Source organism: Orycteropus afer, unplaced genomic scaffold (assembly GCF_000298275.1).
Source record: "Orycteropus afer afer isolate SDZICR_OR568_19922 unplaced genomic scaffold, OryAfe1.0 scaffold00283, whole genome shotgun sequence".
In the NCBI taxonomy this organism is placed as follows: Eukaryota; Metazoa; Chordata; class Mammalia; order Tubulidentata; family Orycteropodidae; genus Orycteropus; species Orycteropus afer.
The window spans coordinates 582,107-606,943 of NW_006921870.1; the positions used below are offsets into that span (position 1 = coordinate 582,107).

Below are 24,837 nucleotides of genomic sequence, written 5' to 3' on the forward strand. Positions count from 1 at the left end.
TATATTCCATCTTTTGGGTATTCTGAATAGTGCTGTAATAAACATTGGTGTACATGTGTTTGATTCAGTGCTTTCAAGTGTCTTGGGTACACAGTTGGAGGGGAATTACTAGGTCATTTTCTTTTTCTTAAACAATACAGTGCATGCCTTCCAATCCACTGCACCACCCCATACAACAACCTGAACTTTATATCTTCCCCTGAGCCCCTTGTCTCTCTTCTCCAAAGCCAATTTCTCTCAATCCTGAATCTTGGGTTTCCCATCCATTTTATTTTCTATGTTTAATTTATTCTATTGATATTTTCCCCATAGGTATATTATTTAGTTTGAATTGTACTTAATTTTACAAAGAAAAGGCATCATGTTATATGCAATCATGCATAATTTACTTTTTCACTCAACATTAACCAGATCCATCTATACTTTTTCTCAGAGCTATTGATTCATTTTACTGGTGGTCAATAAATCATGTATCCTCTCCATTGGGTACATCTGGGTAGTTTCTGAGTATTTGCTGTCATTAGCAATTCTCCTCCAAACTTTCTTGTGTATTCTCCTGGTTCACATGGGGTAATTTTCTCTTGAGTATATACATAACGTATGATAGACTTGGTGGTCATAAGGTATGAATTATATAACTCAAACTAACTCACTGCTGTCGAGTTGGATCCGACTCATAGTGACCCCTGCTTGGTTTTCCAAGGCAGTATCACTACAGAAGTAGATTGCCCAACCTTTCTTCTGAGGAGTGGCTGGTGGGTTTGAACCACCAGCCTTCTGGTTAGCAGTCAAATGCCTTAGGCACTATGAATTATATAAGGAGAATAAATTGAAGTTGAAGTTGCTATTCTGCTTGGATCAACAAATCAATGTCCATGTAAGCAATAGTCAAGAGATCAAATAATGTATTGCATTGGACATATCTGCTATCAAAGATTTCTTTTAAGCTTTAAAAAGGAAAGCTGTCACTTTGATGAGTAAGGTGTGCCTGCCCAAAACCATGGTCTTTTCACCTGCCTCATATGCGTGCTACAGTTGTGTAGTAGAAAAGGAGGACAGAAGATGAATTGATACATTGAAACTGTGGATTGCCAGAAGAATGAACAAACCAGTATTAGAAGAAATACATCCAGAATGCTCCTTAGAAGCAAGGATAGAGAGACTTTGATTCACTTATTTTGAACACATCATCAGGAGAAACCAGTTACTAGAAAGGGACATCATGTTGGTAAAGTAGAGGGCCAGTGAAAACCCTCAATGAGATAGATTGACACAATAGCCACAATAATTACCTCCAACATACCAATGATAATGAACATGGAAAAGGACTGGGCAGGGTTGTGTTCTGTTATACATAAGTCATTACAGTCTGAGCCGACTGGGTGACACCTAACAGCAACAACAAAGTATGAATGCTAATGTGATTCCAATGGGATTGTGTAAAATCTCACTTCTTCAAGCCAACAGTGTTGATCCACTGCTACTTCCAGCACTTGGGATTGTCCATACTTCTTCATTATTTCCTGTTGGGTGACTGTGAAATGCTACCTCACTGTAGTCTTGTTTGCACTTCCCTGAGAAGTGATACAGTTGCAATCTCTTCCTCTTTTTACTGGCTGCACATGTTTACTCTTCATTAAATTGCCTATTGTGATAGTAAGGTTGTGTGTCAATTTTGCGGGGCCTGGCTTTGAGTGGCTGGGCAGCTAGATGGTTTATTGCCCATGATGAGAGTGGTAATCAACTCCATGGTGGAATCTATTGGAGTAGCTGAGTAGTTGCCTTAGGGCTGTGGTCTGCTTTTATATAAGAAGACAGCTTTGAGAAAGGTCTCTGAGCTTTTAGGCACATCTGGATCCTGCATTTGGCTGAATCTTTATCTCAGTAGCTATGCCATGTTGCCATAATCGTGGGACTGTGCCATTTTACTTGAAATGTGCTATGTATCTCATGCTGGAAGAAGAAATGGTGATTTCTAAACATGTGCTCCTGAGGAGGGCTGCATTCTTCTCTAAATGCTGAAGATCTTCTGTTTGAGATCCGCCGCCTCCCCCCCCCACTCGAATTTCCCCAGAGATGAATACAAATGACATAGGATTAAGCTCTTAGAGTCCACCTTCCTCTACCTACAAGCCAGGAACTTGAATGCACTTCTGGGCTTTACCTCCTGTAGCATCTGGGTGACTACTTCTGTTCTTAGATAGTTATTTAGCAGCTTCCTCCACCTCCAAGGGTAGCTGTCTAGTCCTAGAGTCCTGGGCCTAGGAATCTGTGTGCCTCACAAAAACAGCTCTATCTTTTTCACTCCTCTTGGGCTGTGTGAGCATGTCTATAGAAATCTTGGAAGGATAAGTCTAAAGACCTTTCCAGTGAGAGAATGAAGTGAGGGACAGGCAAGTCCACTTTCTCTCTGTCATTTCCTAACAATAAACTATCTTGCCCCAGCAAAAGACCTATTCTTTCTCTATCCTTGATTAGGACGCAGCTAACAAAGGACTTTTTGTCTTGCTTGCTTTTTTTGGGGGGAAGGGGGGCGGCAAGTCTTATTAGTTCAACCTAGGTTTTAGCTCTCCTGACACTATTCTATTCTATGAATCCTTTGCTATAATGTTCCCTTTCCAGCTTTCATATCATATACAGACAGATAGAAAGACACACATGCACACACAAAGTTATTCACTCATTTAGTTGTTGAAGCTTCACAAATGAATAACCAGGTGTCTGCAAACCGGTGGGGGAGAGACTGAATTATCAATTCAACACAATAAAGCCAAATAAGGATGGATGCAGCGCTGGACCACAGCAGAAGGATGAAATATCAGGAAGGTTTTGCAGAGGAGGGGACATTTGAACCACATTTTGATGGGTATGCTGTTGCAAAAGACCTCTTTAATGTGCTAAAGAGCAAAGATGTCTCCTTGAGGACTAAGGTGCACCTAACCCAAGCCATGGTATTTTCAATGGCTTCATATGCATATGAGACCTGGAAAATGAATAAGGAAAACTGAAGAAGAGTTGATGTTTTTGAGTTGTGGTATTGGTGAAGAATACTGAAAGTATTATGGACTGCCAAAAGAACTAACATATCTGTCCTGGAAGAAGTGCAGCCGGAATGCTCCTTCGTCTTACATACTTTGGTCATGTTGTCAGAAGGGACCATTCCCTAGAGAAAACTATCATGCTTGGTAAAGTAGAGAGTCAATGAAAAAGGGAAGGGCTCTCAACAAGATGGATTGACACAGTGGCTGCAACTATGGGCTCAGGTATAGCAAGGATTGTGAGGCTGGCACAGGACCGGGTAGTGTTTCATTTTGTTGTACATAGGGTCGCTATGAGTCAGAGATGACTCAACAGCACCTATCAATGACAACATCATTATATACATCCAATAAAATCACCATTAATTTATTGATCCCTTACCAAGTGTGGACCAATTCTTTCAAATGTAGTAGTTGATTTAATCCTTCCAACCCAGGGGTAGATTACCCAATAAACAAAGTAAGCATAGGCCTACTTGTGCTTACTTACTAACCTGTAGTGAACAATTTCACATTTTTTCATCACATTGAAGGTTCTGCCCTCCAAGTATGGCTGACATCTCTTTCCCAACCCCATGGCAACTTCCTCCAGAGTCCAAACCTCTTTTCAAATTAAAATCCTTAACAGGGATGAAGTACCCATCTGTAATGGGTACTTACTAATCTGTAATGAACTGTTTCACATGTTTTTCATGTCTTTGATTCCAGCCATGTGAAATTTGTTCACTACACATTAGTTAGTAAGCATAAGTAAACCTATGCGTATCTTGCTTATTGGGTAATCTGCCCCTGCCAACAACACTGGAAGGCGGGGATTTTATTCCTCCTATTTGAGAAATGAGGAACTGAAGCCTTTAGAGGTCAGTGAACTCACCTCAGCTCCCGTCACTAGTGGAGCCATGATGCAAATCCAGGTTTATTGGCCTCCAGAGCCCTGCTTTGGAACCATAGAGCTACTTTGCCTCTCATCTGGCAGTCAGAGAGAGGAAGGACATTTCCAGGTGAAAGAGCAGTATCTATCACCTCTAGCCAGGAGTTCCTGGAATACAGAGGAGACATGGAAGCAGGAAGGGGCAAGAAGATGTTGACAGTGTATGGTAGCCTTGTTTGGTGGGAATAGAGGTCCTTGGATAGGGCTGAGGCAAAAGAGGTGGGTGGAGGCCTGGTTCTGCTTATATGCCTCTGCATTTCCTTCTCTGTGTGCTTCTTGCCTTAGCTAATGTCAGCCCAGACCCATGCTCCTCACACTCCCAAATCTTTCCGTCATTCATAGAAAGGCTCTTGAGTTCTTTTAGCCGGAGGCAGCCCAATGTGGCATTTCAAGCCCTGAGGGGCCATGAATTGCCCTGCCATAGGGCTGGCAAAAACAACCTTTTTCCATCTGAATTTTTCCAAATCATCATATATTTCAGCTTGTGTCACTGCAGATTGCTCACTCTCTGACCCACTGGCTTTAAATAGCAAAAGAAAGGAGGAAAAATACAATGCATTTTGTGGTTTCCAGTAAGATACCGTAAATACACCCAGATAATATTCTGGTGCAAACCATTTATAGTGGCTGCACAGGGCGGTGGAATGGAATGTTTTGGGCAGGCTTGGATACCAGTTGATTTCCTCTAACTAGTGGGATTGGTGTGTAGCTGGAATGTGTGAGGAACCCAGGTTCCCCATCTCCATATCAGTCATCAATGCTTGCTGTGCTTCCTTGAGCACCTTCCAGCTGCCTAGGCTTTTTACACCTGATGGTTACCATATTACAAGTGGGGAATCTGAGACTTAGGAGGCACAGTCTTTGCTCATGCGGCCTTACTGAATGAGGAGAGGAGGAAGGGATTAATAGGTTCCTTCTTGTCTTACCAGGGTTCGGAGCTGAAGTCTTCATGGAGAGTCCTGAGGGGTGCTCCCCTGGGCTGCTAAATAGAAAACTTACCTGAGAGAGATGTAGGTAGATCTAGAGTTAAGGAAGTTGTGGTAGGGTTGAAGGCAGGATGCTCCATGCTGGGAGCCAGGATTCCCCTGTTCTTGCTAGTGACTTTGGGGAAGTCTTCTGGTCTCCACCAATCTGTATTTCTGGATGGTGGATTCAGGGATTGCTGAGTAACCCTCATGCTCTAAGTCTGTGGCTCTGAGGTGAGGGGTGAGGAGGGTGGTAGCAGGGAACTCTGTTCTCTGATTGTCTCTGATTTGGGATCAGGATGCTGTGGGTCCAGCAGGACCCAGCTTCTGCCCACATGTGCAACTTCCCTCCTCCCATATTCCTCTACCTCACCTGTTCCTACCCACTCCCAGGACCACAGCATCTCAGGGCCCTGCTCAAGCTGCAAATCACTTAAATTCTCAGAGCCTCAGTTTCCCCACCTTTAGATTGTAGAGAATGGTGTCTACCCAGTGGGCTTTTGTGAATTACTGCATGGATAACCAAGAATGGGTCAGGCACATAGTAGGTGCTCAACAAACAATTTATTTCTATCACCCCCCATCCCCATACCCCAAAGAAAATACCTTAAGCTTGATTGGAGGCCTCTGACAACCCTGGGGTGTTTTACTGAGTGGGCTGAGGAGGTGGGCCATCAGGAGGCTTCAAGGAGCATCTTCTGCCCTGGGCCATCAGGGGCTCCATGCCTGCCTGGTCAAATCCTCTCTTAGCCTCAATTTTGTCCTCTGTAAAATGGGCTTACTAGTACAACTTCCTGGAGGAGCTGTTTTGCCTAAGGAATAGATGAGCATACTCTTCTAAAGGGCTTAACAAGGAGCTTGACAAATAATAAGAACTAAATGAAGGTCTGGTGGTTGTTAGCTACTATTTTGTTGGAGTTTGGGGAGGTTTCATTCATTTATTCAACAGAAATAGTATACTGAGTGCTTTGTGCCAGGCCCAGAGGACACAGCAGGCAACAAGGCAAAGTACTTGCCTTCAAGGGAATTATATTGTAGAGGGGCAGTGGGTGGTGGTGGTAAGTATGGAGGGCAGACAATAAACAAAACAAACCTAAAATAGAAAGAAATAAAGCAAAGGGAAGCTTCTCTGTGTATCCCAGTGGTGCCTGTGGTTTCATCAATTACAGTAATTATAATACTCACTATTGTTGGTTTAAACATCTGCTATGTGCCAGGTGAAAGCCATTTCTTCCTACAGTATAAGTGCTTTTAAACAGGTGAGGAAACAGAGACTCAGAGAGGTTAAATTACTTGTTCATCAGAGTTGAAATTGAAACTCAGTGCTCTCTCCTTCGTGAATCCCTCACACATTATGTTGGGGGTTGGAGACAGACATGGTCCCTGTCCTTTCACAAACTCACAGCTTGACTGGGCAGACAGATTCCATATCAGCTCTGCACACTTCCTTTGTGTGAGGCTATCTTATCCCTCTGGATGTAATGGAACAAAATAAGCCCAAGAGGCACACGAGACCCAGTGATAACAACAATAGTAAAGGCTGACATTAAAAGTAATAATAATAGCAATAACAATAATGGTTGAAGGTAATGGTAATAATAACAACAACAATCATAATAGCCATGGCTGGCATTTACTAAGCAAACATTGCATGCCAGACACTGTGCTCAGCAGCTTCCTCTCACTCTGTCAGTCTGTCTACATGGTGGCCCATGGTACACAGATGCTTTTGTTAGCTCCATTCCACAGAGGAGGCAATAGAAGTATAAAGAGGCTCACAAGTCTACACATTATCCCAATGCCCAGGGTAGTTTTTGTAGTGGTCAGCTTAATGTTGGGGAGGAAGGCCAACATCAGTAAGGTTAACAGTAAACCTTAAACATACAATAAGTGTACTTCAGCAGCCGGAACCTTACCCCTGGGATCTCTATAGATGGAATGGTGCACCACATTGTTTCATGGTCCATAGTGCAGTCTTTACTTTAGGGACCAGTGTGTACTTGGAGGAAGATCCTAGGCACACAATAAGGCTGCACTTCAATTTGGGGTCCACCTTGAACTTGAGAAGTGCTCAAGCATTGTGATCTACCCAAGTGGGAGCATTTTTAGGGCAAGGAACAGGCATTTAGGCCGTGTTTGTGGAGCAATAAGAGTGAGCCCAGCTTCCTCATCATCCAGGCTCTGGCGTTGTCCCAGAATGCCCAGTTCCTGACCCCAGCCTTTCTGCTTTTCTCTCCTCCTTGCAGGGAGCCGGGAGGCTGCCTTCACGTATGCTATCATTGCTGCTGGTGTGGCCCATGCCATCACAGCTGCATGTACCCAGGGCAACCTAAGTGACTGTGGCTGTGACAAGGAGAAGCAAGGCCAGTACCACAGGGATGAGGGCTGGAAGTGGGGTGGCTGCTCTGCTGACATCCGCTACGGCATCGGCTTCGCCAAGGTCTTTGTGGATGCACGCGAGATCAAGCAGAATGCCCGGACTCTGATGAACTTGCACAATAACGAAGCAGGCCGGAAGGTAGGCAGTCAGGGAGGGATGTTGGCAGCTCAGCAGAGATGCTGCAAACAGCTTTTCAATAATGGCTGGTGTTGGATGTCTGGTGGTGTGATACAGGGCTCTGCCCTCAGCCCCATTCCACCTGACTAGGTAGCCAGTTTGTTGCTGGTCAAAATTTGTGTATGGCATGATGTTTGGCAGTCACTAGAGAGGCTGAATAACTGGATATCAATTACAACAAATTGAATGTAACTCAGCAAAATAGATAGCAGTATTCATGGGAACTCTTATACAGTCCACAAAATCAGCTATAGAAAAATCTGATTGGGGAGGCATTTGAGGTGAAGTCAGTAGGAGTCATCAATGTGCAGCAGCTGCAAGAACTGGCAAGTTGTCCTCTGGTCATCTTAACCAAGATCTGGAGTTCAAAATGAAAGAAGAGATTATTCTCTCTTTACTGTCTCTTCAGACCCTTCTGAACTCCAGGCTTTGCTTAGAAGAGAGTCAGGGATGTTTCAGATGTTTCTAGTAGAGGTGGCTGGAATAGGAAGGAGTCTGGAGACCTCATCCTGTGAGGAGTTGGTGTCCCAGGGTAGGGCAAACAAATACGTCTGCAGCACCAGAGTGCCACTCCACAGGTAGAGTGTCCCAGGGAAGCAGGCCCTGCCAGGGTGAGGACCAGCAGTATCAAGTTTCCAGTAAAGGAATATGCTCCCTACCCTGGGAAGTATGGGAGCAGAGGCAGCTTGATGAAGTGTGTCAGGCAGCCCAAGATAGGGCTGCCTATCTTGGGCAGTATCTGAGGCTGGAAGTGGGTTCTGGGAGTACCTTAGAAGAAGAAGGTACTCAGAGGCCACTCTGGAGCCCCTAGGCCCAAGAGGTATGGGTCTTATGTTGGCTTGAGCTCAGTAAAGAAGTACTGTGAGCCAGGATGGATAGGAGGGAGGGCAGGGTGCCTACTTATTGGGGAGGGTCACTTTAGTGACAGGAAGACATGTGTAGGGGCCACCATCAGTGGTCACATACACAATTGCCCATGGGACTGTGCAGGGCTGTGATGAACTAAGGAACTTAGGCTTATTTGAGGGCCGGTTCAGCTCCAGCCCATTATGGCCTAGCAGTAATGCAGGTCAAGGTGCTAGCCCCCTGGATCTTAGCCTCTGATGCTTATGTGTAATCACCTCATTTTAAAATGTTGCCAACTCACGAAAATTATTTTTTTACAAAAGGGGGAGGAGGAGTTAAAAAGAAAAAAAAGAAGAAGAAGCTTATTACAGGAGGTCATACCTAGTCTATCTCCTGGCTAAGGATGTCCCTGAGATGCCCATAGGGCCTTGAGTGACAAATGATGGACACATCTTATTCATCTCACTTCTGAGATAAGTGGTCTGCTAAGCACTGGATGCACCAGCTCACTTAATCCTCACAGTGTCCTTATGAGGTAGACACAATCATTACCCCTGCTTTACAGGTGAAGAAATTCAGGCATAGAGCAACTTGCTGAAAGTCCCCATAGCAAAGTCAGCAACCACTGCTAGCCCCAGGGCTTGTGTTACAGTGGTCAGAGGGAGCATGGGCCAGGCAGTCAGCTTCTTGGTGCCTTCATGTAGTGCTCTCACAGGCAGAAGTGAGGAAGGAAGGAGAGAGGCAGGGGGGAAGCACTTACCCCAGGGCCTGACACATAGTTGGTGCTCAGCACAGGATAGGTATGTCTGCAGTCTGTATAAACATCACCAGGCAGGAGGGATTCTGTCTCTGTGAGTGTGGATGTTGGGGAGTAGATTGCCCACCTTGGGGGTGGAAGGGGAACAAGACCTTTGGAGTACAGAGGGTGGGTGGGGCTCCACTGGAGTTGCCCCTTCCTCTCTCCCACCTCTCTAGTCTCTAGCCACTTCCTATGTGTCAGAGCCATCGCTGGCCATGCTGAGTCATGCAGGGCAAAGCAGGGCCAATCACCTGGCCTGCAGGGATGACTGTCCTGGGAGAGCTTCAAGGAAAGCCCTGCCTGGCCCTGATTCTTCCAGCACCTTGGGTGGAACCTCTGCCTGCAGCTGAAACTCCCTAGGGGTTTTCAGCTATTCACTTCTCTGGTTTCCTTTGGTCAGATCACCCCTTGGGGCTGAGGTCACAAGTCACAGGCTCCCTCTTGCCCTCCTCTCCTCTCTCAGCCTCAGTTTCCTCATCTACAGCTACCTAGTGGAGCCACTGTGAGAATTAAAGGCACACATGCCTGGCCTGGGGTGTGGAAGGCTCAGTTTACATCAGGTGTTGTTGTTGTTGTTATGTGCCGTTGAGTCAGACTTAACTCATAAATCACTATGGAAGTAGATTGCCCAACCTTCCTTCTGAGGAGTGGCTGGTGGGTTTGAACTGCCAGCCTTCCAGTTAGCAGTCAAGTGCTTTAGGCACTAAGCTACCAGAGCTCCTTTTAGAGAGTGGTTTATGAGCACAGCTCTAGCAGGTGAGAGGGCTCCTGGTGGCTGTTTAGTAGTGTTGCAGGACAGTCATGAGCCATGCAGACAGCGTACACTGACAGAAGTCATATGAGCAACCAAGATGGTATTTCTTAAGGAGACAGTCCTCAAAAGATGAGTGAGATTTGACTAGGCAGAGAAGAGAGGTCTGGTACGGGGAGGTTATAGACAGAAACCCAGATGTGAACTCATGGAGCCAATACAGGGGGCCAGACTGGCTGGTCTGTGGGTTCCTAACCAGGTAACAGCAGGTAGGGTGGCCTGAAATATTCCCTGTTGGGCCAAGGACTTAAGAGCCTCAAATTCCTCTCTAGAGCTTCTTAAGGCTGCCTTCTCTTTAACACTGAGATTTCAGCTCAGTGTCTGCTCATCAGAAAAGCCTTCTTTCCTCTCCTTCCTGGACTTTTCTCTGATGTTACCTTGTTCTGTGGCCCTCTGTCCTCCCCAGACAGTACACTGATGACAGCAGCAGCCCTGAGTGTTCATTCACAGCTGCACCCAGAGCCTGGCATACAGTAGGTGCTCTATAAATACATATGGAGTGAATGGATGTGGCTCTTTGGTCACAGGAAGCCACTGATGGTTTTGGAGCAGGGTGAGAGTGAAAGTGTCCTGTGAAACAGAGTGGGGGACAGGAACAGGGTCTGGCTCAGAGATTTTGGGAAGAGGCGAAGAATATAGGTTGGGCCTGATCTGATATTTCTGAGCAGTACTGCTCCCACACTCAGGGAAGCCCAGCTGAAGGGGTGTTCCCTCACCTGTCCATCTCCACTCTGTTTAGGAAGGACCCATGGGAATGACATCCTGGGAAAGCAGTCAAACAGGACCTATGCATTTTCCTGATCCAAGAGGTAAAATTTAGGACTACCCAGATTTGCACAGGGAAAAGACTTTATCAGTATTGTCAGGTCCTATTGTGTTATGGGCATGGAAACAGAGGCCAAGAGAGTATTCCAGCTGGCCCTCAAGCACCCCAGGGAGTGACCAAATGCTCTCAGCCCAAGCAAGCAAGAAAGTGATTGCTCCACCTACTCGTTAGGCTGACCAGATGCCCTTGTTCCCTGCCACAGTGTACTCCAAGGGCCTAGACACATATCCAAGTGGGCAGGAGCCGAGACAGCCACCAGCTGCCTGTGAGTTCCATCCCCTCTGGAGGCCTCAGTTTCCCCATATGTCAAATGGGATTGTAACCCCTACCTTGTTGTAGATCTTCAGGTGCTGGCTAGGGCCAGATGAGGGTAGTCATGGGTAGTCATTCAGGACCCTTAATGTAAGACAATGGACTTTAACCCTAGGACTTCCCCACTGGGATGCCATGACCCCATGCACTGTGGATTTGGGGGACCAAAAGGAAAGGGGCCAGCCAGCACCTGCTCAGTTTGAACAACTTGGAAAGGCTCGCAGAGGTGTTTATCACCAGATCCTCGCTTTTGCTGTGGGAGACAAGACTCAACCTGACCACCCCCTCTGGGGCTTGTTGGCAGCTACTAAGAGAAAGGGGGAGGAGGAGGAGCTAGGGTGGGGTGCATCCTGGGGCAGAAGTGGTAGCAGGAACTCTCTCCCCTTATACAGGGTTCTGGGTAGGCCTGATGAGAGGTGGCCCAGGGGCCCTTCTCTGCTGCTGCCCTGGGTTAAGGGGACCTACTGCCTCACCTGGCCAGTTCAGGAGGATGCACCATGTGTCATCCTGCTCAGGAGGCCCCTGATTGAGTCTGAGCCCAGGCAGAGCCAGGCCCTTGCAGGTCAAGGATGTGGCTGTGGAGTCTGAGGAGGTGGGCACCCTCACCAGTGGTTCTAGGTTTCCCTTCTTCCTCTCATTGTCTCAAGTAGCTGAGATCTAAGGGTCCAGTCATGGAATAGTCAGACTGGAAAGACAGTCTGACAGCCCTGAAAAAAAAAAAAGAAAAGAAAACACTGCCATGGAGTCAATTCCAACTCAGATAGCCCTGGTGGTACAGTGGTCAAAGCATTAGGCTGCTAACCCAAAATTGGCAGATTGAGCCTACCAGCAGCTCTGTGGGAGAAAGATGTGGCAGTCTGTTTCTGTGAGGATTTACAGCCTTGGAAACCCTCTGAGGCAGTTCTTCTCTGCCCTGTAAGGTCACTATGAGTCTGACAAACCTATTTCTGAGAAATTCAGGAAAATTCAGTTTACACTGGGGATTGCAAACTAATCTCTTGGGGAGGTGATGCTAGAATTACACTCTCTGCATTCCTTCTGGAATAAATAAAATTTCTATGTAGGACAATAATATGTTTGGATTGAAGTCACAGACTGTTTAGGTTAGGATGGTAGGATATTAGGTGCAAATCCTAGCATGTGGAGTTTAGAATCACAGGATGTTTGGTTGGGAGGGAGATAGGAGTCAGAATCTCTGAGTTGAAATCTTCGGGTGACAGATTCTGTGTGGCTTTGAATCATTTCTTTCAGTCTTTTGGGGAACTTTCCATGGTAGTGGGGAAGGAGATTAAAAGAAGGTTCTTGCCCTCAAGATTCTCATAGTCTAGCAGGAGAGTCAGTTAAGAGGAGCAAGATTATGGTTCCAGGCTGCACATCACAGGAGAGCTGCAATTCCGAAGGTGCAGAGAATAGTACAAAGGAGGGATGGTTTTCTCCCAGAGAAGGCTGAACATGTTTGAGGGAAGAAAAGGCCCCTACTAGGGCTCTGAAAGACAAGCAGGAGTCCTCCAAGGGGACAAGGAGGGGGAGGAGGAGGGCAGTTCAGGCAAAAATAACAGCATATTCAAAGGCAAGAAATCCTTAAAATCCACAGAGGAGAAAGCTCAGGGGCCCATGTGGGAGAGGGGGAAAAGGCGTAACAGGGGGTGAGGAGTGCTGGGTGATAAGGCTGTAGGGTTGCTGAGGTCAAATGCAGGCCTTGAATGTCAAGCCCAGGAGTGGAACTTCCTCCTTCTGCTGTGGGTGCCTGGAAGTGGCTTTAACTGGGGATTGACATGGTCATGTTTCTGGCCCTTTCTGGGACGAAGTGTAAAACAAAGTGAAAGAACTAGGTTGGCAGCTGATGCCAAACCAAGCAAGGGCTGTGAGTAGGCAGGAGGGGCAGCATCTTAGGAAGCATAATTGCACGATGGCCTAAGCTGCATTTGGGATGGACAGATGGGTACATACAACTCACTGGAGTTGTGAACCAGGCCTGGGGAGATTGGTTTTAGGGAATAGGAGGTACTGTGGCCAGCAGTCAGGGATGCTCAGGAGGTTGCTGGTGCCTGGTTCTTAATTCTGGAGGGAGAGCTTGACTGGGTTACTCCCTTGGCAGCAGCAGGAGGTAGTAGAAGAAGGCCCCAAATTTAATTTGGTGGAGTTGCCCAGTGAAAGGACTAATGAGAGAGGTCAGGAGAGCCAGGGACACTGCCCTGGGAGAGTTATCCCCAGAAGAAGGCTATGGACAACAGGATGAGACTGGGAGTAGACACAGTCAGGATGAATTGGTGAGCATTTGTGAAGCATCCCTTGTAGGGGAAGGGAAGCCTGGGCTTTGCCATGAACCTGCTTCTGCTCTTTCTTTGCTCTGGAGCCTTGGTCAAGGGACAGGCCAGCCACAAGACAATACTGCCCCTGACAAGGCTGTCTGGGCCTTGCAGGGATAAAAGGGCCTTCTGTAGCCCCTCCTGGGAGCCAGGTGTCTGAGCCTAAGAGGGAGGCAGCCCTGGGAATGGGGGCACAGCTAGGACAGGGCTGGCCCCTGCTGGAATGTGCTGCTTGCTTTGAGGGAGGTGAGCTCAGGGGGATGGAATTCCACCAGAGTGAGAAGTCACCTTCCTGCCCAGCCCTAGTCTCTTGCTCAGGGAGGGATGTCAGTCTTGTTCCTGCCCTGCCCCATCTGGTCTGGGTGCTCCTGGGAGCTGGATTCCCACTCCTGCCCTGGCCACAGGCAGGCCTATGAGTCAGGGTACACCAGGGACCTTCCCCTGGCAGCAGGGGTGGAGCCAAGATAAGGCTTGCTCAGCTATGCTCCTCTTTGCTATCCTGAGGGCCACTTGAATTTTTTACCAGAAAGAGTGGCCAACAGTGGCACGTCAAGGGCCCGAGGAGCCAGGCCTCACTTGGCCTAAAGCCTGCTGACCAGGACAGGCTGGGAGGAGGCCTCCTTGGGCTGTGGTGTCCCTATTCCTGCCCCAGATCTAGCTTCTCATCTTCCAGATGGAAAGGCCTGCAACTGGGATTCAGTGGACAAAGGGTGACCCTAGGCAGATTTCATCCATCCAGGGCCCCAAGTTTCCTTCATGGTGGACCTTCTGGTTTCAGAGAGATTTTTATAGGTCTGATATGAGGGGTGGGAGAGGATACAAAGTTCTTAGAAGCATTGGATGCCTACTTTGTCTACAACTACCCTCCTTTGCTCTCCAACCTCCAGCTGTACTGCACATTTCTGAAGTCTATGACGCTTGCTCCTGTCTCAAGGCTTTGCACATACTGTTCCTCTGTCCAGCATACCCTTTCTCAAATCTTTGCAAAGTAGCTTCTTTGGTTCCTTTAGATCTACACTCAGATACCATCATTTCAGGAAGACCTTCCCTGTGTACCCTACCCAATATCCAACTCATCTGTCTCTGCCACACCACACTGTATAATTTTCTAGATAACATGTATCACCATGTGAAGTGATCTTATTTACATAGCTCTTTACATGTTTATTAGGAACTTTGGTGGCCTAAGGCATTTGACTGCTAACCAGAAGTCTGGCGGTTCAAATCCATCGGCCACTCCTCAGAAGGAATGTTGGGCAGTCTACTTCCATAGTGATACTGCCTCAGAAACTCAAGGATGGGTCGCTTTTGAGTCCCATCTGACTCAACGGCAGTGAGTCTAGTCTAGTTACATGTTTATTGACTATCACTACCCACTAGAATGTCAACATCATGAGGGTAAGGCCTGTCTCTGTTCACAGTTGTATATGCCCTGTGCTTAGAACAGTACCTAGCACACAGCAAGAGCTTAAGAATTATTTGTTGAAAGAATCAATAAAATGACAATACTCTGCTCTTTCCTGGGGAATTCTCCTGGAATAGGGTTGTCACATAAAATTCAAGAGGGTTAGTTAAATTTGAGTTTAATATAAACAATGAATGTTTTTATTATAAGTAGGTCCCAAATATTTCCTGGAAGATTTTCATTAAAATTTATTCACCATTTATCTCAAATTAATTTTTTTGTTGAGCTTTTTTTATTTTGGAATAAGTCTACAGCAGTGAGATTCACATGGATTTGTAAGAAATAATACAGAAAGATTCCATGTACCTTTTATTCAATTTCTCCCAGTAGTAACATCTTGCAAAACTATATTGGCATACCTCAGAGAGACTGCAGGTTTGGTTCCTGACCACAGTGATAAAGCAAATATTGCAGAAAGTAAGTCACGTGAAATTTTTGGTTTCCCAGTGCACATAAACATATGTTTATACTATACTACTGTAGTCTAGTAAGTGTACAATGGTGTTGTCGTTGTTGTTGTTATATGCCATCAAGTTGAACCTGACTCATAGCAACCCCTCCTTGGGTTTCTGAGGCAGTATCACTATGGAAATAGATTGCCCCATCTTCTTTCCAAGGAGTGGCTGGTGGGTTTGAACTGCCAGCCTTCTGGTTAGCAGTCAAGTGTCTTAGGCACTATGCTACCAGAGCTCCCAAGTGTGCAACAGCATTATGAAAAAGTTTGAAATATTATGTGAATTACTAAAATATGACACAGAGACATAAAATGAACCCATGCTGTTGGAAAAATGCAGTGATAGACTCACTTGACACAAGGTTGCCACAAACCATCAGTTAGTAAAAAACACAGTGTCTTTGAAGTTCAATAAAATGAAGCACAATAAACTGAGGTATGCTTGTATATAGTATTACAATCAATACTGGCATTGACAAAGTCAAGACTGGAACATTTCTATCCCCCCAGTGATCCCTCCTGTTGTCCTTTTATAGACACACCCACTTTCTTCTGTCCCCCCGTCCTTTACCACTGGCAACCACTGATGTGTTTTCTTCTACAATCTTATCATTTCAAGAATGTTATATAAAATGAATCATACAAAATAGAACGATTGTGCTTAGCTTTTTCTTTCAGCATAATTCCCTCGAGATTCATCTACACTGTTGCATGTGTCAATAGTTTATTCCTTTTTATTGCTGAGTAATATTCCATGGTATGGATATAGCACAGTTTGCTTAACCTTTAACCTACACGTGGGTTGCTTCCAGTTTGGGGCTATTATGGATAAAGCTGCTATAAACAATTACGTACAGGTTTTTGTGTGACATACATTTTAATTTATCTGGGATTAATGCTCAGGGGCTCAATTACTGGGTATATTATTGTTGAGTATTGAGTTTCATAAGAAAGTATCATGCTGTTTTTTAGTTGGCAAAACCATTTTACATTCCCACCATGATGTATGAGACATCCAGTTTCTCTGCATCCTTGACAGGATCTGATGTTATCACTTTTTTTTTGGTGGGGGGGGCATTCTTATCTGTGTTTGGTGCTATCTCATTGTGGTTTTAATTAGCATTTCCTTAATGGCCAGTGATACTGAACATCTTTAATGTGTTCTTTTGCCATCTGTATAGCCTCTTTGGTAATATGTCTTTTCATGTCTTTTGCCCATTTTCTAATTTTTTTTTTTAAACTGTTGAATTTTGAAACTTCTTTTTATAGTCTAGATACTAATCTTGTTTCAGACAAGTGATTTGCAAACATTTTTTACCAGTCTGTAGCTTGTCTCTTCTTCCTCTTTATAGGGTCCTTTATAACGCAAATGTTTTTAATTTTTATTAGGTTCAATTTATCAATTCTTCCTTTTATGGATACTGCTTTTGTTGTTGTTTAAGAACTTTTTGCCTGATCCTACATCCTGAAGATTTTCTCCTATGTTTTTTCTAAAAGTTTCATGTCTACATTTAAGTCCATGATCCATCTTGAATTAACTTTTGTTTAAGGCATGAGATTTAGGCCAAGGTTCATTTTGCCTATCTATGTGCCAAATCTGACAGTCTCTGTCCAATAGTGTGCCCTGTCCAATAGTGTGCCCTCCAGACAGTGCAGGGGAGAACTGTAGAATCATTTTAGAGATACTGATTCTCCTTTCCTCAGCCCCATTAATCAGTGGGAGGTTAAAACCCAGACCCAGAGGGTTCTTGCCCAAGGCCCATCACACTCCCACAGTAGGGGAGTCAAGCTTCACACCCAGGGCTGTCTCCCAGCTCAAACTCCCTGCTATTCTTTATGACTGACCAAGGTGGAGGGAGCTGGGCTGGATGCATTGAGATGCATTGAGGGCAACACACTGGAAAGACCAGGCCAGGATGTTCAGGCCCAGAGGAAGGAGCCAGACCAGAACCAAATGGAACAGAAGCCACTGAGAAGAGGTCAAAGTGGGACCAGCCCAGGCTGGGCTGGACAATACACCTGAGGTAGAGGTTTTTCCAGTTCTCTTTGATGACAAAGCAAGGGCAGGGCCCAGTCAGGTCCTGGTAGTGCTGCCATGGTGATAGCAGTGGCCATCGCAGTGCCCAGAAAGGGAGAGGATGAGATAAGGGAGGCCATGGGGCGGAGGGGAATAGGGGGGACAGGAGCAGCCTGTATCTACAGAGAATGGAAATGTCTGTGCAACTCCAGTTCCATAGGGTTGGGACTCCAGCATCCTACTTTGCTGTGGGTTGCTAAAAGTAGCCTATCCAATCCAATGACAGCCTGGAACATAGCCAAAGGAGGCAATTAGAGACCCTGGCTTGGTGGGGACAGCCATCAGTGTCCCAAGTCCCTGAAAGAGGTGGGGTGGGGAGATACCAGACAGGACCAAGACCCACTGGATGGAGGAATGTGGAGAAGGGACAGATTTCATCTCTAGTGAGAAAGAATTTGCTACCAGGTGAGAGAAGCAAGAAACTCAGACAAGTCTTCTCCCAGAAGATGAGAGCCAGGTAGAGGGCCAAACCAAAAACTAACCTACTGCCATCAAGTCAATTCTGACTCATAGTGACCCCCATAAGGTTTCCAAGGCTGTGAATCTCTACAGAATCAGACTGCTTTGTCTTTCTCCCAGAAAGTGGCTGAAGGATTTGGACGGCTGAACTTTTGGTTTAGCGGCCAATACCTTAACCATATTGCCACTAGAGCTTTCTTTTTCTGGGATAATATAGATAGGAATTTCATATTAACACTTGAAATATATGTACTAATTTAATCCCACTCAATGAGGGTAGCACTGTCTGTTGTTCTCTCCATTTCATATATGGGAAAATGGAGGCACAAAGAAATTAAGAAATTTGCCCAAGGCAGCACAGCTGACTGGTGGCAACTCTGTGATCGAAGCCTGTGATCCAAGTCTGGCTCCAGATTCCGTCCTTCACCAGTGAATAATCCCACCAGCTCTAGGGATTTTTGGACTTCAATACTTTTGTCATTGCCCACCTTCTCAGTCCTAACATCCCATGATTGTCAGATGAAACCCTAAGTTTCTAGGATCCCTAGACTTGGGGAACTTGGAGACTATGGCTCTCAGCTCCCATAAATCCCTGACAGTTGGTCATGTGGGGATTGGGGTACTGCTTTAGGCATTGTGCATCTTCTCTAAGGAACCCTGGTGGTGTAGTGGTTAGGTGTTCAGCTGCCAAACAAAAAGTTAATGGTTTGAACCCACCAGTCACTCTTTGGGAAAAAGATGTGGCAGTCTGCTCCTGTAAAGATTACAACCTTGAGAACCCTATGGGACAGTTCAACTCTGTCTAAGAGGGTCAATGTGAGTCAGAATCAACTCAACAGCAGTGGGTTTGGTTTGGCTGGGTGCATCATCTCTGATCATTGTGGTCCTGGGACAGTCCTCAGACACTGTCTTCTGCCTGGAAGAGGAAACCACAGAGCCAGTAGGGAATTATGGCAGTGGAGAGAAACCTGCATGAGGCCTCTCCTCAGTGGGTGAGGGAACTGATCATAGAGATCATAGAGATCTTGTGGTGATACTGGACCAGGAGATGCCCAGATGAAGGCACATCCACGGGGTCTCCACAACTGGTACAGAGGCCTAGGCATCTCTTGTGTTACAGAAGTTTCTGGGTATACATGGCTGATGGAAGGTGGTCTAGAGCAGCCATGTCCTGTTCATCCTTGTAGTTGGGAGGTACACCTTGGTGTCTTCCAGAGCCCAACCTGGGCCCCAGCACAGCAGAGTGTCCAGTGGTGCATGTTGCCACTGATCCGCAGATGTTGTCAGAAATGGCCACTAGAGAACTGGCAAGCAGTGGGGCTATAAGTAGCTGGTTCTCTGCTTTCTCTCTACACAAGTGTCAACAGGGCTCAGGAGATGGGTGTTGGAGTGTGAGAATTAGGCTCTGGGGCCAACTCATGGCTTTGTTGTGTCCTATCTATGTTGACCTTGGGCATGTTACTTTGCCTCTCTGTGCCTCAGTTCCTCCATCTGTAAAACAGGGATAACAGTACTACCAAAGTGTATTGTGAGTGTTAAATGATTTAATGAATTTAAAGTGCTTAAAGCTGTGCTGTCTAATACAGTAGCCACAAGTCCCAAGTTGCTACTTAAGTTAGATAAAAGCAATAAGATGAAAAAGCCAGTTCTTCAACCTACATTTTAAGTGCTCAGTAGCCACATTTGGCTCATGGCTACCAAATTGGTTCCATCATTGCAGACAGTTCTGTTGGACACCATTGGCTTAGAGCATGAGGGTACAGAGTCAGAGCTCAGGGGGGAGATGTTTATTATTATTATGAAGGGGGCTGGGGAGGTCTTGCCCATCATAGTGGGAGCCAATTCTTTCACCTCCTGGCCACTGACCAGACAAAAAACAACAACAACAACAAAAAAAAAACTCATGGCCATCAAGTCATTTCCATCTCATAGCAATCTCCACTGGGTTTCCAAAGCTGTAAATCTTTATGGAAGTAGATTGTTCCTTCTTCCCTCCAGGGAGTGGCTGATGGGTTTGAACTGCCAACTTTCTGGTTAGCAGTCAAATGCCTTAGGCCCTACACCACCAGAGCTCCTTTCTGGCCAGCCAAGGGATCTCAAATACCGGCCACCTAATTTCTCTTGGAAGGAATTCCCAGTGTCACTGCTGCCTTTCAGCCAGAGGTTCATTTGAAACTGACCTGGGTGGGGAAGGGACAATGTAGTGAGGCTCTGAGAGGCTCCCAAATGAGGGAAGTTGTGGGGGGTGCTCAATTACACCACAGTGAGACCAAGTCAAAAGGTACCCGCTGAGGACAATCACTGCCTTTGTCCTCAGAAGGGGGACTGGGACCCCTGAGTGTTATCAAATCAGCAGGGATGGGGGGAGCTAAGTGGTGATGAGAGGAGGTTGAGAGGAGAGAAGGCAGGAATGGTACTAAAAGGAGGGAGTGAAGGGGGGGTGTGGCCCAGGTGATTTGGAGGAACTGCCACGAGGAGCAATCAGCCTTCTCATTTCTTATTCCTGAACACTTGTATGTGTTTTAAGGAGAAATACAGGTACAATTATATCCCTAAAAATGACTCTTTACCTTTCAAAGGGGCTTCTATAAATCATCAGCTTCCAGCGTGCATTTGAGGCAACACTAGGAAAGACAGCTCACAGTGGTTAGCACTCGCTCAGTCCCAGGCAGGGTTCTCGAGAGTTCTACATGGATTAAATCCTTTAATTTTCCCAACCACCTTAGGTGTCTTTGTTAACTCCACTGCTTGGCATCTGAGGCACCCTTCCAGAGTGGAGGAACTGGGGTAAGCTTCAGAAGGAAGAGGGTTCACACACGTAAGGCCACCCCAGGCACTGGCCCCAGAAACCTGGGCATGGGGTATGTGAGACTGGAACTCTTGGCTCTTGCTGTGTGTTGCTGTGTGCCTCCCTGAAACCTGATTATTATTGAGGACATTTACAATGCTGACTGTGTGCCAGGTACCATTCTAAGTGCTCTCCATTAATTATCTCATGGGGGAAGGACTTGTTGTTCGCCAGGTACCATTCTAAGTGCTCTCCATTAATTATCTCATGGGGGAAGGACTTGTTGTTCATCCCATTTAAAGATAAGGAAAAGAAGGGTTAAATAGCATGCTTAAGGTTTCCCACAGAGAAAGCATCCAAGCCAGGGTCATTTCACCTCTGGGTCTGCCTGCCTGTCTTTCAGTCCCTCTCCTCCCCTCCCCTCCCTCTCTCTCTATATTAGTGTGTGTGTTTATATACATGAACCTGGAAGGAGGGATAGTATTTGAAATACTAATGATTCTAACAACATTTGTAAGACACTTTACAGTTTAAAAAACTTAAAAAAAAAAAAAAAAAGCAAAACTTTTCCTTAGCCAAGTCTCACAACTCTTTCCTCCAAGTGAGTGGTATCATTGTGCCCATTTTGCAGACAAGGCAGCTGAGGCTCTGGCTGGGAGCCACTCAGTCTTCTAGTGGAGAAACTCTTGGGGAGTTAGTTCCTTTTAGCTTTTGAGAGTTCTAGATGGGAGGCAGTCTGAGGAGGCTCATAGCCACAACTTGATCTTCTCCTGTTAGGGGATCTTGGGCTTTTATTGCATGATAGACAGGTCCACCACTCCTCTGTCAGTTTGTCATACTGCAGTGGCTTGTATGTTGCTGTGATGCTACCAGTATCTCAAATACTAGCAGGGTCACCTATAGTGGACATCTTTCAGTGGAGCTTTTAAACTAACACAGAATGGGAAGAAGGAAAGGGCCATTCACTTCTCAAAGAATTGGCCAGTGAAAACCTTATGAATAACAGTGTAACATTGTCTGATATATTACTGGAAAACTTTACAAATAGTCCTGAAACACTGTTTGATATACTACCAGAAAATAAGCCCCTTAATTGGAAGGCACTCAAACTACAACTGGGGAAAAGTTGCCTCCTCAGAGTAGAGTTGACCTTAATGACATAGATGGAGTAAAGCTTCCATGATCTCCATTTGCTGATGGGGCATAACTCAAAATGGGAAGAAACAGCTACAAATATCCATTAATAATTGGAACATGAAATGTATGAAGTATGAATGTAGGAAAATTGGAAATTATAAAAAATTAAATAGAATGCATAAAGATCAATATCCTAGGCTTTAGTGAGCTGAAATGGACTGGTTTTAGCCATTTTGAATCAGACAATCATATGAGCTACTATGCCTGGAATAACAAACTGAAGAGGAATGTTGTCACATTCATCATCACAAAGAATGTTTCAATGTCTATCCTGAAGTACAATGCTGTCAGTGATAGGATAATAAACAAATGCCTACAAGGAAGATTGGTTAATACTATTATTGAGGTTATTATAATGAAATGTGCAAAGACTTCGGGTTAGAAAACCAAAAGGGAAGAACACCCTCGGCACTACTCAAGCTGAAAGAATTGAAGAAAAAATTCAAGCCTGGAATTGCAATATTGAAAGACTCTATGGGCAAAATATTGAATGATACAGGAAACATCAAAAGAAGATGGAACGGATACACAGAGTTACTGTACCAAAAACAATTGGTCAATATTCAGCTATTTCAGGAGGTGGCATATGATCAAGAACCAATGGTATTGAAGGAAAAAATTGAAGCTGCACTGAAGGAATTGATGAAAAATAAGGTTCCAGGAAGTGACAGAATAGCCATTGAGATGTTTCAACAAACAGATGCCACTCTGGAGCCACTTATTCGTCTGTGCCAAGTAATTTGGAAGACAGCTAACTGTCCAACTACCTGGAAGAGATCCATATTTGTACTCATTCTAAAGAAAGGTGATCCCACAGAATGTGGAAATTTTTGAATAATATCACTAATATTACATGCAAGCAAAATTTCACAGAAGATAATTCAAAAATGGTTGCAGCAGTATATTGACAAGGAACTTCCAGAAATGCAAGCTGGATTCAGAAGAGGATATGGAACAAGGAATATCATTGCTGATGTCAGGTGGATTTTGGCTGAAAGGAAAGAATGCCAGAAAGATGTTTACTTGTGCTTTATTGAGAATGCAAAAGCCTTCAACTGTGTGGATCCTAATAAATCATGCATAACATTGAGAAGAATGGAAATTCCATAACACTTAATTGTGCTCATGAGGAAACTGTACATAGACCAGGACAAGGGGCTGCTGCATGGTTTAAAATCAGGAAGGGTGTGCATCAAAGTTGCATTCTTTCACCATACTTAGGCTCTGTATGCTGAGAATCTGAGAAACTGGACTGTGTGAAGAAGAATGTGGCATCAGGATTAGAGGAAGACTCATTAATAACCTGTGATATGCAGACAACACAATCTTCCTTGCTGAAAGTGAAGATGACTTGAAGCACTTGCTGATGAAGGTTAAAGATTACAGTCTGCTGTATGGATTATACCTTAACATAAAGAAAACAAAAATCCTCACAATTGGATAAGTAAGTAGCATCATGATAAATGGAGAAAGATTAAAGTTGTCAAAGATTTCATATTACTTGGATCTACAATCAACAGTCATAGAAGCAACAGTCAAGAAATCAGATGTTGCATTGTACTGGGCAAATCTGCTGCAAAAGACCTCTTTAAAGTATTGAAGAGCAAAGATGTCATTTTGAAAACTAGAGTGTGCCTAACCCATGGTGTTTTCCAATCACTTTGTATGCATGTGAAAACTGGACAGTGAATAGGAAGACTGAAGAAGAGTTGATGCTTTTGAGTTGTGTTGGTGAAGAACACTGAAAATACATGGGCTGCCTGAAGAATGTACAAATCTGTCCTGGACAAAGTGCAGCCAGAATGCTACTTGGAAGTAAGAATGGCCAGACTTCATCTCACCTACTTTGGTCATGCTATCAGAAGGCACCATTCCCTGGAGAAGGATATCATGCTTGGTAAAGTGGAGCAAAAAAAAGGGGAGACCCTCAATAAGATGGATTGACACAGTGGCTGCAACGATGGACTCAAGTATAGCAAGGACTGTGAAGATGGCACACAACAGGGCAGTGTTTTGTTCTGTTGTACATAGGGTTGCTATGAGTTGGAGCTGACCCAACAATAACCAGGAAATGGGATGGCATGGCTGCACAGTCCTAAAAAATTGTAATAAAACCCGGACTTTGCAACTTGTTTTCTGTGTGACCTTGATCAGTGTCCCTTTTCTGAGTCTGTTTCCTTATCTGCCAAAACACAATGGTAATTTTCAATTCTCAAAGCTGTTGTGGAGCACATAAGTGCTTGGTATGATTTTCTCTTGCATGATCATTGCTTAAAAAACTGTAGCTGCTCTTATGAATATTGTCATTAGTAGTAGCTGTTATTTTAAGGCCACAATTAGGTTGTAATCCCTACATTCTATTCCTAAGAATCATTCTAGCTCTAAAACTCTATATTGTAATGATCTGGACATATCACATGCTAGAAGGACATAAGAAAAAGCAGATGTCCAGGACATCATTGACATCGGTCCCTTTACTGAGCAGGGAAGGTCACAAGGGAGGCCTAATCATTGCAGTAGCTTGCTGAAATTTCACTTTCTAAGGCAGGTGAGGTTCATCAAGGTCTCTCAATCCTGCCTGAGCAGCCAAATTTTGTCATCCTAGAAGGTCTTGCCTTTGTTCTATCTCAGCACACTCCAGATGGGCTTAAGCTTACATACACCAGTCAGTTCCAGGGCCTGGAAGGGTGTCCATAAAGTCTAGTGTCCAGCTCAAACCTTCTTCTTTCCTAAACTTAAGCCTTGTGTTCCACCCACCCCCACCCTCATGTCTACTGGCCCAAGAAAACTCAACTTGTCCCGTATCAAACTGATCTTCCCAGACATGCTCCTCCCTTCTTCTGCCTCAGTTCAGCATTTATCAGCTCTATTTTTCCAGTTGTCCAGGACAAAACTTTAGCATTGTCCTTGACTCTTCACTTTCTTTCATACTCCACATCTAATATGTCAGTTCCACCTACAAAATCTACTCAGAATCTCTTTGCCTGCACCTCTGACAACATG

General features: G+C 45.1%; 1 protein-coding gene across 1 annotated transcript in view; it reads left to right on the forward strand.

The window, feature by feature from the left end:
• The window catches only part of WNT7A (Wnt family member 7A), a 68,910-nt gene that overhangs the window by 11,787 nt on the left and 32,286 nt on the right, over positions 1-24,837 (forward strand). The window contains exon 3 of the mRNA XM_007950620.1: positions 7,181-7,452. Coding sequence (XP_007948811.1) covers positions 7,181-7,452 — 272 coding nt within the window. The remainder of the gene's footprint in view (positions 1-7,180; positions 7,453-24,837) is intronic.